Raw genomic sequence first — 17,624 nt, 5'->3', positions numbered from 1 at the left:
ATGCTTCAGAAGTACATAAAAACACCTTAAGCACCAATAATTTTGGCCTATTCTTTCACGAAATGGTGCTTCAATAAAGAAATTAACTGACTGCTATTAAACTTCAGATGGGGGACAGATAGGGGACAATGGGTCTACAATAAAAAACAGAGGCGTTCACGGTCAACTTAATGACCAGCAAGGCATCCTGGTGTTATGGCTGAAAAATAACCTAAAACCTAATGTGCATGTAGAGGGTCAACACTCTGGTGCGGTGAAGACTCCAGGAACACTAAGGACGTTTTCACAGCTGATATTCTGGTAGACTCGGTTTAATCAGGGAACCAAATAGCAACATTTGTTAAATTTTCAGCCGGTGTGGTTCGCTTTCACATGGCACAGTCTCAAACAATCCAAACCCTTTGAAAAACTTGTTCACCACCTCACCTGTGGTGGTGCTGCATCAAGAGCCACTGAAGGAAACGACATTGAAGAAGATATTGAATCCAAATTCCTTCTTCACTGAATGTTAACTAAAATGGAGTGGCATCAGGTTTTAGTGACTATAGGATTTGTCTTTAGCAGGAGAAGACGAGCCATTTCTCCAGCTATCGCTAGACTCGGGATTTTGTTTTGGTTGCATTTACCCAGAATTCCCTGCACTATAGTCCGCATATGCATTCGAACCAAACCAGATTTTACTTCAACCGAGATGAGACCTACATGTTTAGACGGAGCAAAGTTTGCTTTCTTGGTCTGGATCAGAGTTTGATTGTACATTCACACCTACCCAAATATAAAAACCACACTTTCTGGGTAAATGAAGTGGCATTGGATTAATGTCTTACCCTCTTGGCATAGTGTTGACACGTACCTCAATGCTCCATAGTAGCAAACTGTCAAAGTTGTCACACAATTGATGAGGTGATCAATTGCATTTGATCAGCAGCAGCTGTATGCTACTTACCATCTTTAGTCCCAAACGCAGAGTTTTTCCATTTTGATTCAGTTTTACCCATGGAACTGGTAAAACCACATTGCTTGTCAACAAACCTCACCTACTGTTAGGGTGTTGAAAACCGAGCAAAAATGAGGGAAAAATTTGATCTGACAGTTTCCCTTTACATGCAAAAATCCGGATGAGAAGACAAACTGTGAAAATCGGAATCAAATTGTCGACACATTTGGCTTTAACATCTTTTCAGCTGAGAGTGTAACAATAAAATCCTAAAACATTTGGCACTCTCAATATGGCAATGGCATAATTTAGATTTCAGGACATAACACTTTATTTGGGAAAGACATGCTCCCTCCCACACAGTGGATTATTCTTAACACAATATGTTATTTTGATCATTTAAATGCCTGAACTGAACAGTAACAGGCACATTTATTGCCACTCCTGGTAAGAATGAATAAAAATATAAAATTTTGCTTTATCACATACTTATTCTCAAAAATAAAAAAGGCAAACCTTAAACTTAAAAGCACAGGGTTCCAGGTAAAACCCTAATTAACTCTGTGTTTCTTTTTCATGGTAGCAGAAAAGGCTCATTTCTGGCATCACACTCAAACAACCCATTACCATGTAAATAGCATCCAATGGTCGTCAAGGAGACTTGTTGACCCTAAGACTCGACTCCTTCCTGCAATTTCTAACTGTGAGGTTTCCCGTTCTACCTCTCTTACTGCAGAACTTACTGTGTGTGGTGGCAAAATATGCACAGGCCCTCATGATGCCCACAAACCAGTGGCAAACAGAAACGAGCCTCTGTTTGACTTTTTATCCATCATTACCAGGATGACAGTGTGTGTAGCTACCACCGTATTCATCCATGTTTATTTTTTCCATTTCATTTTCCCTTGGTCATAACGCAACACGGCCTCTGTTCTAGAAATCTTATCTCCATATTTCTCTGTTTACATTGTGTTTTTTGTGGTGACGTGTAGGAGCATTTCTACCTCGAAAGTGGTGTGGCTTCTGAATAGTTCAAGTTTGGTCTCATCTTACCAGGAAATTCTTATATGGTTTTAGTGGTAAAGATTAAATGAGCTTTAGCATGATTTTTCTTCAGCAGAGGAGTTCTATGCAGTAAGTTGTAGCCACTTCAGTGGAGTGCTATATATATATATATATACACACACATATATATATATATATATATATATATATATATATATACACATATATATACACATATATATATACACACACACATATATATATATATATATATACACAGTATATAAACATTTATTCCAAGGCTTTCTGAAGCTCTTTGCTAGTAGTCTTTGGTTTCTGGTAAACTATTGTGGCAATTATTTTTGATTACTAGCAAAGGAAGCGAAGAGCTCATGGTCATGGATGGTGAAAACTCTGTTGGATATTATTGCTCAAATGGTTCTCACTGGATCACCAAGACGTTTGAAAAATGTCCCTAACCAATGCAATTAGCATTTCTAACAATAGCTGTGTTTCCATTACAAATGTAAGCAAATCTTTGTCTATGTTCCGCTAATGTAAAAAAAACAATTTCGCAATGGCGATGTTCCCATTAAATAAGAAATGAAATTAAAATCACACTAGCATTCATCATCTATCAGCCTTCAGATTGGCGTCTTATTCAGGCGTTGGAGCAACAAACCTCTTATGCTTGCACGCGGCTACGCGTGCAATGTTTGGGAGAAATTGCAGTCGGTGATTTTACAGAAAAGCTATGGATTCAATACGTTTGAATGAGACACAACTTTTTATGAACTGTGAGGCTGTGAGAGCTCTGGTGGAGCCAGCTTCACACTGTCCGAAAAACAGCAAAAACAAACCATCATCCTCCTACCACGTCCTGTTGTCTTCTTCTGCGTTTTCGGCAGTAGTAGCATCCAGCTCTTGATCATGTGACTCGTAAGATGCAAAAATAATTCAGATACGGCTGAAAAACCATGTCATGCACACAAACTTTTTAGCAAAAAAGTTATTTTCATAAGGATTTGCGCAATTTTATGATTAATGGAAACGCAGCTACTAAGGTTTCAATGATCTTCAAAAAGTTTTTATCTTTCATGATATCATGATATACTTCTTCTGAAAAACCTTTCATCAGTGAAGTATAAAGCAGTAACACTGTGTAAATTAACAAACTGAGACTGCTTTCTAAATACTGACAGATTTCAGCTGGTTCCTTGGCTTTCTTTCCCTTGCTTCTTTTCTCCGTTATGATTTATGGACTTATCAGTTGCATTATTTTTGCATGTAGCTACCTTAGATTGTCGACATCATGTTAAAATCCCACTGAGAAATACATTTATTGAGAAAGACATTGTGTTAATTACTTACGTATTTTCCCTGTTATTAAACACAATCTCCTTTTGTTGTATATGTATATCAGCTATGCAGGGAAATTACAATAAACTAATATCACTGGTGTTTTCTTCCACCAGAAGGATTTCTATTTAAAGGGCATCAATCAAAACATTGTCTGTTTGTCCTGCGTTCCTTTAAAATTAATATTATCTGACGCCCGCACAGCATGCTTTTTCCTCTCATTTGAACAAAAACCTACTTCCACCTTGTTGAACCCTTCCTATTTTTGCATAACAGGGCCAGAAATGTGCCAAGCAATTTGTGAAATTGACAAGGAGGCTAATTATTTGTTACTGACCCGGGTTACTCTTCTCAAAGAAGGAAAGAAGACGGAAAAAATAAGACGGTACGCATTTGAGCAATACCAACAGCAAAGTTTATTACGACAACATCAGTAGAGAGAAAGAGAGAAAAGGTCACAAAGTACTGTGTGAAAGAAGCCTACTGTTACAAGAGGTTTTCGTGAAACTAACACTTGTAAAAATTAAAACTCAAGTCATTTTTGATTACAAGAAGCATGCAGAGTCAGCAGTGGAGGCAGAAAAAGAACAAACAAGAAGGTGAAAACGGACAAACAAAAATCCGGAGGTAAAGAAGCAGAAACCAGAAAGAGAAGGCACATTCACAGACTAGAATCAGCAGTTTTTAGGGAGTTGACAAACTCTTGACTGTTAGTTAAGCAACAGGTGGTTTTGGAAAAAGGATTTGAGTACAGAACATTTGGAAAGCCTGGTTGAGAAGATAACCCAAAGAACAAGGCAAGGAGGAAGTAACCCTTTGAGGCCCTGAAGGAGGAAAAATAGAAACACGGGCAGAACAAGTCGAATTTAGAGAGCAAAGAGAAAAGCAGCAAGATCTTTACATTTAGTCAAATGTGAGCCGAGATAGTAAAAACAGAAAGGAGAATAATTTCACATCTGCCTTAATTTGATGGAAATGAGAGGAAGTTAAAGCACTCAAAGGGTTACAGAAAACAAAGCGGGCCATCTTACACCTGACTTCCCAGAACGGGCCTTAAATACATCCAATCAGACAGGTTTAAAGAGACAGTATCCTTTTTTCTCTTGCTACAGTGATTGTTTGTCAGAAATAACCCTCTTGGGTTTGAAAACACTAAAATTCATCACTAAATACTGCAGGACACATTGAACATTAACAGTTTGCATCACAGCAAGACCAAGGAGTCTCTCTCTAGCCTCGAAATAAGACAGTTAATATTCCTGTAATAAAAATACACTACTAAAATCTTTATGTATACATTTCTTCTTGGATAAAAACAGCTTGCAATACGTTTTTTCGTTGTTGTTTTTTATGCATAAAATGCTCACTATCTTTTATGTTCTTGTCAATTTCACAAATTGAAAAAAAGCAGGCACACTGCAGCAAAAAAGCAAGGCAGGAAGGGCAATGCTAACTTCACTACGTTCTCAGAGAGCCAGAACCGCAGAGCCACGGCTGAGAAATCCATGCGGCGTTCATTGAAGTAAAACAAAAAGGGACGAAAAAAGAAAAAAAAGAGAATAAAACGAGGATCTGAGTCCATTTGGTAACTCACAAAAGAAATACTGTCTCTTTAAGAATACAAACAGTTGCTAAAACACAGTGCAAAGCGTATAGAGAGGGGCTCAAACAGCTCGGCCTGCTACATTAACAACAGGTTAGTTGCTCTCCAAGAACAGTAGAGAAAGAAGATTTTACAGAATTTTATTTCTTAGGAATGTATCGATGTTTCCATGGACCAGTTTTTTTCTTTTTTTGCAATATTTGAGCTTGTTTAAGTTAGCTGAGAAGACCTTTAAGGAATATGTTAGAGCATGTTTACATTTCTGTTTGTTATTTTCTCCAGTGAAACATCCTGGATGAAATGATTTGCTGTGCAAATGTATTTGCAACCCTTGAACTATTCCACATTTTGTCGCAGTACAACCACAAACGTCACGGTGTTTATCGGGATTTTACGTGACGGATCGGCACATAATTGTTTAGTGGAAGGAAATGTTTAGTTCTGATGGAAGAAGAAGCTGCTCTGGTCAGATGAGGGTCAAATCTATGTGCAAAACACAAAGCGTGAGGAAAAACTAAACCTGAACGGCACATGAAGCATGGTGGTGGAGGGGTTATGCTGTGGGGATAGTTTCCTTTAGATCAGACATTGCTGCAGCAGGACACAGGTAAATTTAGCTGGATGATAAATTGTGCCAGGAATTATTGCGATAAACAATATTTTTGAGAATATTGTCAGTCAACATATCGATAACGGCATCTAAATGCAAGTTTTCCCTCTGAAAGACCAATAAACTTTAACTTCGTAAAGTCAACACTGGAAATGGAAGATATCTTAAACATCCAAAATAAAAACAACCAAAAACAATAAATAAAACAAAAATATAAACCACATGCAACTGAAACTGTACATAAAACGGATTATGAAGTCTGTACTCAAAATTGCCATTCAAAATATATGAATCATTAGAGTGGAAATGATTGAGTTTATTTAAATTTATCGTATGATTATTATTACTTTTTGGTCAATGCAGTCGACCAACTGTGGTTTAGATCAAAGCATCTTTATGAGTTAATTCAGCCAGAATCCAAACCTGAATCCAACAGAGAACCTACGGCAGAGTTTCGAGATTCATATTCAAACATTTCCCAGCCAAAACGACAGAACTGCAACTATTTTACAAAGAAGAATCGGCAAAACCAAGAGGTGCTGAATCAACGCTAAAAGACTTGAACCTGCACTGCAACAACGGGTAAAACATGGGGTGTGCCGATAAACTAAACTTGATTTCCTCAATTTTGGGAGATTGGCAATCGGCAAATGCTTGGTTAAGATTATGCACCTCCACAAAAATCTGTAAAAGTCTTTCTCTCTACAGTGACAAAGGTTAACAACAGTCACCCCAAATGTTTTTAGCAACTTTTCAAATGAAAACAAAATCAGTTTCGGCCAAAATCAGAATCGGCAGGTCAGGCTTTATAAAGATCGACAGAAAACTGCAATTAGTGCACCCCTAATGTAAAACACTTTTCTGATTTTCAGAAGTAAAAAATTAAAAAAAGAACATTTCCTTCCACTTCCCAATTATGTGGTGCTTTATGTTCGTCTATCAAACAATTTACATTTAAATCCAGCGAAGCTTGGGGTTGTTCAAACGAATATATATATATATATATATATATATATATATATATATATATATATATATATATATGGATGACTAATGTTAGATAAAGACTGAGCAGAGCACTGTGGAGCATTCAACCAACCACAATTACTTAAAATCTCAGATTACCCAGCTGAATCGGGTGAGGCGCAGTGAAACACGAGCCGTGAGGTGGAAGTGAGACGCTGGATGAATAAATGATAAGCTGTGGTGGTGGTGGGGGGTGAAGAACAGGAAGTGCTGACCTGTAGCCTAACCTGAATATTAAGGAAACTGGGTTAATTTCCATTTAATACATGAACCACAACAACAAGCACCGGGGTGGAGTTGGACTTTGCCTTCGTCGACATGAGGTGGGGACTGAAAAACGCCTCAAAGCCAGAGGATCATCAAAAAAATAAATAAAAAAACAAAAAAAATACTGCAGAGTAATACGATATTTGATCAGACATAAATAGAGGACCGCATGCACTCACATTCAAGCACTCAAATCTGAAGTTTATATTGCATCCAGCAACAACGTCGCTTTAATAAAATAGATTCTCTCCCAGTTGCTGCATGCAAAATCTCCTATTAAAGGGGGGGAGATTTTCTGTTTCCACTTAATCCAAACTAGATTTTCTCGTACGCCATCGGCACACAGCAGCTGAAAACGATACCCTTCAGGTAACGATTTGGGATTTTTTTTCCAGTCTATTGTGCAAAAAAAAGAGAAAAGAAAAGAAAAACCTGTGAGCTGAATAATTCAGATGATTGCCCCCACCGTCTCCTGTACTCATCTGTATTCAACCGGACCGCCAGTCGCCGCCGCTCGACACAGCAGCAACGCACGAATGGCACGCCGAGAGTGTGCCGCCGCCTCGGTGGGGACACAACAGGAAGCTTATCGGAGTCGGGCAGGCTGTGACCGGGGACCTTCACTATGAGCTGCGGCTGCGAACGCATCAGAACCCAGGCACTCGTGTTTAAATTAAATAAGGTATGAGGAGGAGGCGGGGGCTTTTATACCGGCTTATACGGGGCAAAGGAGAAGGAAGAACGGGGATGTGAAAAGAGGAGAGGTATAAATAAATGAAATAAATAAATAAATAGAGAATAAATAAAGAAAGATGTATGATGAAATGTCAAATGGAGGAAATGATGCATCTATGCTGTTATGTTATAGGTACGGTGGCCCGTAAGTGCAAACTGCTTCAACGGATCACTAAACACGACTGCAAATTTAAATACATGACAACAAATTCAAAAGCACAACACTAACTAAGCACAACTACAAAAAAATAAATAAATAAATAAAAATGAAAGAGGCAGGTCCCAGTGGGAGACATCGCTGATTGGAAAACGGCATTTTGACATTAGAACCAGAATTGGTAGGCTGGCAGCATCAACTAACTCCCTCTTTGTTTACCTGGCAATAACCAGTTGACTAACTTGTGCAGCAAGTTGAGTTTTTAAGTAGTTTCCTAACTGCTTAAAAACAAACAACAGCGTTGACTGAAAGCTGTCGATAAGCCAGTAAATGTCACGCCACAAGTTTGAAAGCATTTGATTTGAAAAAAAAAAATAAAAATCACAACTAATAAATAATTGACAATATCGGCAATTATCGATAAACTGATATGAAAAACTTATATCATGATAAATTTTTCAGCCACATCGTCCAGCCGTAATCACTGGTATCATTCTAATATGAATGATACGTTTATGCCAACGCCACATCATTCTAATAATTCTGGTATCATTCTAATATGAATGATACCAGAATTATTAGAATGATGTGGCGTTGGCATAAACGTGCCAACGCCAGAGTCACTTCCGGTTCTAAAGCGGCGGCGTCCAATCAGTCTGCAGGTTCCCCCTAGGACCAACCTCTTCTGTTTACTTAATTTGTAGTTGTGCTTTGTTGACGTCGTGTTTTTGAATATGTTGTGTTTTCAAAGACGTATTTGTGTTTAGTGACTTGTCGATGTGTTTTGTGCTTCAGGGCCACCGTATGCAGGAGCATCTGAGCGTATTCTCTTCAACACAGACCTCATTTAGTTGCTTTTTGACCATATGTTTGGTGATTGCGTTTTTTTGTAAGTGGCTAGAGTGAGAGCGGAGATACTGGCTGGCCTCTGAAACAACACGGCGGTGCGGCTGGGCGGAGCCTCACCAGAGCAAACGCACTAGTTCCTCACCTGTGGCGGGGGGCTGGTGGGCCGAGAGGCCCGGCAGATCCAGGGAGCTGTCTGACATCACGTGCTTCAGGTCCCCGCCCATGTCCGACAGCTTCATGTCCAGCTGCACGGACAGCGCGTCCTCCGAGTCGTCCTTCCCCGCGCTGCTGCCGCCGATGGATGGCAGGTCCAGCGACTTGATGGATGCCGAGTCCTCCTTGCCATGCTTGAAGGCGGCCACCTTGTCCACCAGAGTCTTCTCAGAGGCACCAAGCGCCGTGCAGAACTTCGACGACTGGAAGTCAGCGAAGTCGTCCGCGTCGCTCCTGAGGGAGGAGAAGGAGCCGCCGCCGCCTACGCCGCTCTCTTTGGCTTCGTCGTAGGAGACGGCCCCCTCCAGAGACAGCTGCTTCAACACGTCGTATTTGTCTGAGCCCTGCTGAGGCTTCTTCGCCGCACCGCCCTCGCCTCTTGGCTCGCCGCCAGAACTTCCGAACGCCATGAAGTCGGCAAAGTCATCCTGAGTGGCCGCCGCTGCCCCTCCTGCTGCCACCGCCGCCGCCGGGGCGGATTCTGAGGAGGAGCCGAAGAGGGCAAAGTCACCAAAGTCATCCGAGGGAGGTTTGGCTCCGCCGGGGAGGAGGCCTAACGATACAGGTGGGAAAGTGCTGGGGGGTTTTTCGGTGGATGCGGGAACGGAGGAGAAGAGGTCCAGGTCGGCCATGTTGAGAGGATTTTTGGGCTGGGAGAGAGACACTGCTGGCTGCTGCTGTAAAGTCTGAGAGTTGGGAAAAGCAGAGGGGAAAGCGGGCGGAAAGATCTTGGCCTGATCAGAAGGGTCTAGTGGAGAGACGCTGTCGGCGGTTTTAAAGTCTGTGAAGCTGTCGTCGGCATTGACAGACTTGAAATCTGCGAATCCTTCCCCTTGAAAAAGAGAACAGAGGGAAAGATCAGCAACAAAAAAGAAAAAAAATCATAATCCTCACTGTAACAGCCAACAATTCAATTTAAAATCCTGTAAGAGGAAGAGTGAATTTGCTGCAGGACGCCTACAGTCCGCTGAGAATGGTAAACTTCCAGTTCTTGTGATGAACTGTGGGCAACATGTCCAAAGAAAGAGCACACATCAAACAACGCTCAACCAGTCACAAGTTTACATCCACTCAAAATTAATGAATGTCATTAATTTTGGGGCTTTTAAATGACACATCTGTAATATTTTTTGTCCAGGCTGGAATGCTATTTACAACAAACAAGTTTAATAAACAAGAGTCGGTTAGACAATCCAAAGAAATGTATTTGCTCTGATCTCTACAAGATAAAAGTAATAGACTCAAATTCAGTTCCACTGATTTTTGAACATTGATAAGGGTTACATACTTTTTTTTAACATTAAAAAGGTTTAATGCACTTTGGCTTCATATTTTTGGACCACTCTTCTTAGTAGAGAATGTAAAATGAATTTATATTGTATTTTAGTACAGGCTAGACCTGTAAACACAGTTTGGTCGTTTACAGCAGAATTTGTTCTATCCATCCTAAAGCCTGCCATATCACAACATGCCGAGGGCTGAACGGAATGGAAAACCTATCACAATGTAAACATTTTATAACAAAAACTATTGATCACTTTTGTTTTAGATATCTGAAATATAGCCAAAATGGTTGCGTGACCATTCCTCTTTTATCCTCAATTTCCTCTCGAGCTGTTGTACTCACTTTCTCCTTTGACTCTGTTCCGCCAATTTATTTTTTTTAAGCAGTTATGAGACATGGTTACAAAACCTTAAAGCTGGCTGCAGGTTAACTCTTTAGTTACCTAGCAACAACCCGTTGAGTAAATTGCGCAGCAGCACTTTCAGGTTTGCCCACCGTGTCTCATAACTGTTTAAAAGTAAAACACAAAGAGGTGGAGGGAAAACTGGATGAAACAAGCGCAGTCACCAGTTTGACTGTATTTAAGATATTTTAACCAAAAACCTAATCAACAATCATTGATATTGACTGATATGAAACGATTATATCGTGATACTTTTTCAGTCATATCGTCATGCCCCATTTAAAAACCCCAAATTAATGCGACTCTGATGATGATGAGCGTATGTAAACTTTAGACAAACATCCTACGCCCACATGATCATGCCACTGGGAAATTCAAATTGCAAAACTTACAATCTTTATTACTTTTACCAAATGAACAAGAAATAATAGTCAAGATGAGCATTTTCTGCACTGATATAAAAAAATACTAAACACTATAAAAATTGTGTTTTGTGTTGCAAAAAAATATCATACAACAAGATGTTGATTATGGCACAAACCAAAACTCAGATTACATTAAGTTCAAAATATCTTGACACACTGTAGTAGTAATATATGCAGGGACTGAAAGAGAGAATCTGTCCACACGGCAGCTGCATGGTGGTACAGGGAAAACTAATGGGCTCATTAGAGAAGATGGAGCCCGACAATGCCAAAGAAAGGTCACAGCAAAGCATGACTTACTGGAGTCGGAAGAGGAGCCCCCATCAGAAGCTGTTCTAATGAAGCACGGGTGGGAAACACACTGGGATCAACATGGGACAGCGTAAACACGGAACAATGCTGTCATGGCGCGTGACGGCTTTTCCCAATTTGCAACTACATGTTTTACTAGAAATAATCTGGCTCTGACCCCAAATCCCTCACCCATTTTCATGTATGGATATGTTTTTCTTTCTCATGGAAGATGTGAAACAAGTCCTCTTTAAACAGCAGGAAAAACAGAAATTAGACTTGAAACAAAGAGAAGTTGAGTTTCTTACCGACTGTTTTCTTGTCAGCAGGTTGCTCTAGCTGTCTGAATACACTGTATTTGTCCCCAGCATCTAAACAATGAAACAGAAAAATGAGTCAAAACCAGATGAGCGATTCCTTTTGAGCTCTACCAGGGGGCACTGACCACACTCTTCAGTGTGGATGTTGTTACTGAAGGAAAAATACCCAACGTTAGCCATTTTCTGTGTCACTGAGGTGTTTAAAACAAGAAAGAGGAAATAGAGTATATTTTAGGACAACAAATCATATCTATGATTTATTAAGACTGTAAGAGCTGAAGAATTTCAAAAGATAACAGTAAGGGTGAATGGAACTCAACAAAGTTGCTCTGCTGTCGGCTTTAATTGCTTTGGAACGTGCTGGAGTTGGAAATAGGTCAGTAAGGTAAGCAGTTTCCATCGCATCGCTAAGGACAAGTGATGGACACTGCTGTCTAATAATGCAAACCATTTAACATTAGGGGTTGCCAACCTGCATGAACATATGACTGTGACTGCATAACACAACATTCTTCAAAGCACTACAAACACAAATATTGCTCTTGAAAAGCATTTCCATTTGAAAAATTCTTCTTCTTTAGAAAAGAGTGACTCATCAGCACAGTGACGGCATTTAATCCTATTTTTGAATTTACTGATATTCACTGATGCTCTTGTGGAACAAACAGTGGAGAAAAAAAAAGCAAAAATAATGTTTGCAATCACAATGTCAGTGTTGGTGTTTTTTTCAAATTTACCAACTAATTTATTAACTAAAATTTATCACAATAAATCAAATTTCTTTTAATGTAAAATTTTTTCACAATAAATGATAAACAATGCAATATATGTAGGCCTGCCACAGTGACAAATTTTGCTGGACAATAAATTGTTTCAGAAATTATTGCGATAAATGATAATATTGCTATTTTGAGACCATTTTCAAGTAATACATTGATAATGGGAAAATAATGCAATTTTGACCTCTTAAAGTCTAATATACGTTCACAGCGTAAAAAAACACTGAAACTGGAAGATACTATAAATATGCAAATAAAACATAAAAAATAAAAACAATAAATAAAATGGAGATAAAAAAACACAAGCATAAATGCCCTTAAAAAAATAATCAGAATAGAAATTATCTAGCTCATTTTAATTTATCATGCTATTAATTGATTAATTGGTTATTGCGACAGGCCTAGATTCATGCTCACTCCTATTTAAAATATAAAAATACTTTAACAAACAAAATGACTGCCGTGTTTAACTTCAGGATAATATTTTCTAAGCATGAACGGTCTTTGTTTTTCTACGTGGCTGTACTTGTCGGTAATATGTCAGCGAGGACAGACGGTGCTGTAAACATCAGAGCCAGCATGTTGCGCTACCTGAGACGGGGGGAGCAGGCTCTGCGGGCTGATCCGCAGACAGCTGCTTGAACACGGCGTACTTATCGGAGGACGTGCCAGAGGAAGAGGACGAGCCAGACACCGGAGTCAGCATGGCGGCCGTGCTGCAGGGACGCACGAGCTTCGTTCAGATACCATGAAGTGTGAACACCAACAACAAAACTTTGCATCTTTTTTTGGTTAGGTTTAAGAGATTTTCTTTCTTTCTTTGTTTAGAAAAAAAGGCTGCAAAAGAAATACATCTTACATCGCAATAAGTGGTATAAAAGACAGGATATCTTGTGAATATGTCGTCAACGTAATATCAGTCTGTGCAATATCGATATCACAAAAGGATGTTTGGGGTGTAATAATTGGTGGTTAGTATATTCCACATGTTATGAAGAGAGAAAATAAGAAAATTGGAAAGATTTTCAAATATTGTGTATCCTGGTCTAGCAGATATTGCCATTTAAATGTCAAATAAATATATTTTGGCATACAGAATTTGCATTTATGGCATTGAATGAAATCTTACTAAATCTTGCATGCGGAATTTCAATATTTTGCACATTGATGTAGAAATGACAAAAATAATTTGATATGTTGCTCAGCCTTACCAAGCTATGAATTTAAAATGCATTTGACCATTCTGAACAATTATCGAAAAGCTGCGTAAAGCCACAAACTAACCAGTGATGAACTGATGGGAAAATTTGTGCCGATATTCTTTATTAACATTGCTGCTATTGCGCATAACTGGCATTAACCAACATTATAAATACTATATATACAGTATATTTTTCAACCAAAAACCAAGTATCGGATTATATCAGCCTGCACCTAAAAATCCCCAACAGAAGAATCTGCTGCAGCATTTATAATTTCTATCCACCAGTGATTGTATCCCACACGCAGACCCACTGGTTAACAAATGGGTCAGTTGTTTTCATACCAATTATTACTGATTATTGTTCTCGGAGAAATATCACCTGACCAAGTCTTTCTCTAACATTCCACACAACAAAATAAATAATAAAAGTATACATTATTCCTGCTTATATTCTATCAAGTCAGTATCGATATCAGCGAACCCAACGCTGCGATATTGGTATCAGATCGGAAGTGAAAAATATTTAAAACCCTTCCAAAGAATTTTTACTGATATGGTAAAAAATGACTGATATAAGCTGATACTGATGTTAGTGCCAATATATCATGAATCAATAAAAAAAAATAGCAGCCAAGATTTGCTCCATTGTCACGTTCTAATCCAAGCTTTACCAGCTTCAAATTTGCAAATTTGAATTAAATTCAATTCAAAAATACTTTATTAATGCTAAAACGAAATTTAATAATTACTAATTAATAATTAAATCTCAACCAAACACCACAAAAAACGACATTTAAAATAACTAACTAGACTATTGGTAAATTATCTCCCATATTCAGGACGTAAGTGTAGTTATGGCTACCGGTTCGACTCTCGCATATGATTTATCTGAACAGCTATCGCTAACTGCGAGGATTTCTTTCAAAACCTAAAAAGCTAGAACTATAAAGACTCCTTTGACTTAGATGTTTTTTCTTTCCTGCTACTCTCTTTATCTCTGTGTAGATAATTGCCTTGCAGATCCGTCTCACTGAAAGAGCAGTCTGTGGGAAAGGAGCCTAGAAAGTAATATAGAGAAATGAGGCTCTACTGTCCACTGGAATCAATTCATTAAGACATGACCCGAGCTCATTGCTATTCAGAGGAGGTTATTGCAAGACATTAAGGCGGTCGGTGTAAGACAGACAATGAGCTGCACAATTATTATGCTAAATAACTGGGCTATAAATAACCAACGGCAGCTGAATATTTGACACTTGTCTCTGCATATAATCACAGCTCTTCTTCAGAGAAGGTAGTCTGCATGCAGAAGGAATGCCAACTATGAAGTATATCGGCATTATAGAGGTAAACTCCGCTTTATTCATGTGACTTTTTTAAAACACTTAAAATTGGAACATTTCAACTCATGGAAAATATTTTCCTTGGTGGAGTCTCATCCTCACCTGTTTGGATGTTGGTGTGTGGCAGCAGGAGCAGCAGCAGCGGTGGGAAAACTTCCTCCGGATTCGCCCTGGAAGTCAGCGAAGGCCTGGTCTCCGGCTCCGGCCTTCGGCGCACCCTGGAACTCCTGGAAGTCATCGTCGTCGGCTTTGCTCCCCTATGAGAACGCGTGCGGAGGATTTTATAACAGACCAGCATAAAAAAGTGCATATTTGTAGAGTAGTAGGTAATTGAGACATGGTTTAATAAATGTTTAATAAAAATAAATGTGGTGTGCATTTGTATTCAACCCAAATGAGTGAATACGTTGAAGAACCACCTTTTTCTGCAGTTACAGAATATCACCGATTGCAGTTTTCTGGTCAATCACAATCTTTAAAAACCCTGACTTTACTAATCCAATTCTGCCTGATTTCCATTTTTTTTTTGTCTGAAAAGTCCGAAAATATAGCTACAAAGTGAACAGTTGCTCACGGTTTCCCGCAGTATATTATAAGCCTGCCGGCCCACCAGGCTGTTAAACCCACCGTTTACTGATTTTACAATTTTTATTGTTTAACTTTTTAAGACTTTATACCGTATTTTCCAGACTATAGAGCGCACCTTGTATAATTTTCCTTCCATTTCACATTGAAGCTCTACTTCGTTTGGCACCAACATGACATTGTCATAAAATGACATTAAAATTTTGGTCTATAATGTGACAATATGAGAAGCTCCGACACTTTAACCAGGGTCTGTACCTGTGCTGCTGGTCCGGGTGGGAAAGTGGCGATGAAACCTGGGTTCGTGGGCGGTGGAGCGTGCACGGTGGGTGCCATAGCCATGACTGGTACCGGCGCTGCTGGTGTTGCCATGGACATGGAGACGGGCGGGTGGGTCATCATGGGCTGCTGGTGCGGAGGGATGACGGGGGCCAGGGCCATGGCCAGGCCCGGCAGGTTGGGCAGGGGCGGGGACGGAAACTGACTCAGTATTTCCACGTTCAACACTGGGAGGCCAGTCTAGAATGTAGAAAGACAGTTTTCACTAAATTCAAGTTAAAAATACTTTATTAGGTCCAAAAAATGCTAAATACTTATTTAAAGGAGCAGTATTATGTGTTTTCCAGGCACATAGTGCCATTATATAGCATAATCAAGTAAATATCCTACATTCGGTAAAAAAAATCTATGTACATCAAATATGACTTAAAAGAAAATTGACTTTGTAATTTAACTCGCTTCTACCAGGTGCTTGGTCATTTCTGCTGGCTAGTCTGAAGTTGTGCGGTTGGCTGATGCCCAGATTTGCCCCAGCGCCTCCCGATTTGCCCCTCCCTCCCGACTGGAGGAGACGGGAGGGAGGGGAAGCTTGAAAACTGCAGCTCCGAGGAGGAGTTTCATCTGAAATGCGGCGCTAGGTCCACCCAGACGTTTTTGCAAAGCTCAATGGTTGCCATGGAGATTAAAAGATTTCTCAAATATGCATGAAAGAATCAAAGCAACATTCCATGTATGTTTTTGATGAGGGAGTACCATTACAACATGATGTAAAGCTCAAAAGAGTCAATTTTACACAATTTTAATGTACATTTACTGATTAAAGTGGTGAAAAAAGCGTCTTTAACAGACTCTGTGAGACTTATGGGGCCCTCTGGGAGTAAACTGCTGCTTTCCTCTCTGTTTCAGAGCGAATTTGCTGTGGCAGTAAGCACCTTGCTTGGGTTCGTTGTTTTTTTAAGGCCGTGGGAGATTTACATCACTGGCAGTGTTTTATTATTCCAGGGATGGAAGCGGTGGCATGCCGCGTTTCGTGAGCCGCCTGCAGATTTGCAACCCCCCAGCCGAGGGGGAAGCACGTTATGCGACAGGCTGGGGCTGATAAGAAGTCTCCTGCTGAACTCGTATGACGGCAGGAGACGTTGGGCTCGCCGTGCTTCATGAGCCTGGAACTTACTAAGAATGCTGCTTTTTTTTTTCTACGTTTAACTAAAGTTTGACAGAGAAATGTGTTGAGGATTATTCCTGGAGTTATTGGAAGGGGGGTTATTTATTTATTTGTTTGTTGCTGTTGTTACCTGTGCCACACCGATTAGTGCCAGTACGGTATAGAGCTCCTCCTTGGTCAGCATGCCGGGGGTTGTGCGGTTGGCTGATGCCCAGATTTGCCCCAGCGCCTCCCGGGGAAGCCCTGATGACATCAGAATGGGGTAGAGCTTCCCCGTGTCTATCCCCGCCGGAGTCATCGTCAGGTCCAAAACCTTCTTAAACATGTCTGCCAGGAAGAACAACCAGAGACTCATGTTTATTGAACATCTTTCACAATATACATTTTCTGACTTCGACCTTTAATGCATTTTTTCTGAGTTATTTTATATAGTTACACAAAGTAATACAGAATTGGTTTTCATCACTTAAAGAAAATTTAAATCTGACTAAATCCACGCCTTGGTAGGTTTGTAGATGTTCCCTAATATTTCCACCTTCATATGAAGGGTAGGTCAGCGCAACATAACATTTTCAAAGCTTATGGCATTATTTTAAATCTTAACCATACTTTTTTTGAAGCAAAAATTAACCTAGAAAATACATCGAAATTCCAATTTTCAAAAGTCTCAAATATTTGACTTGTGACACTCAGAAGTGTCCAAGTTTTTTGTTTTTTTTCTAGATAATTTCGGAGTTTAATCTCAAAATTATTGTAATATTTTTCTCGCGAACTTTTGACTTTT

At 39.6% G+C, this 17,624-nt stretch overlaps 1 protein-coding gene across 6 annotated transcripts in view; it reads right to left on the bottom strand.

Moving 5' to 3' along the window:
* Positions 1–17,624, bottom strand: part of synrg (synergin gamma) — a 48,562-nt gene that overhangs the window by 17,699 nt on the left and 13,239 nt on the right. For all 6 annotated transcript variants that reach the window (XM_023350790.1, XM_023350791.1, XM_023350792.1 and 3 more), the window contains 6 exons: positions 16,971–17,167; positions 15,655–15,915; positions 14,914–15,068; positions 12,856–12,980; positions 11,474–11,536; positions 8,691–9,593 (listed from right to left, as the gene is read on the bottom strand). In XM_023350790.1, coding sequence (XP_023206558.1) covers positions 8,691–9,593; positions 11,474–11,536; positions 12,856–12,980; positions 14,914–15,068; positions 15,655–15,915; positions 16,971–17,167 — 1,704 coding nt within the window. The remainder of the gene's footprint in view (positions 1–8,690; positions 9,594–11,473; positions 11,537–12,855; positions 12,981–14,913; positions 15,069–15,654; positions 15,916–16,970; positions 17,168–17,624) is intronic.

Source organism: Xiphophorus maculatus, chromosome 18 (genome assembly GCF_002775205.1).
Source record: "Xiphophorus maculatus strain JP 163 A chromosome 18, X_maculatus-5.0-male, whole genome shotgun sequence".
NCBI lineage: Eukaryota > Metazoa > Chordata > Actinopteri > Cyprinodontiformes > Poeciliidae > Xiphophorus > Xiphophorus maculatus.
This window is presented reverse-complemented; position numbering and strand designations above follow the sequence as displayed.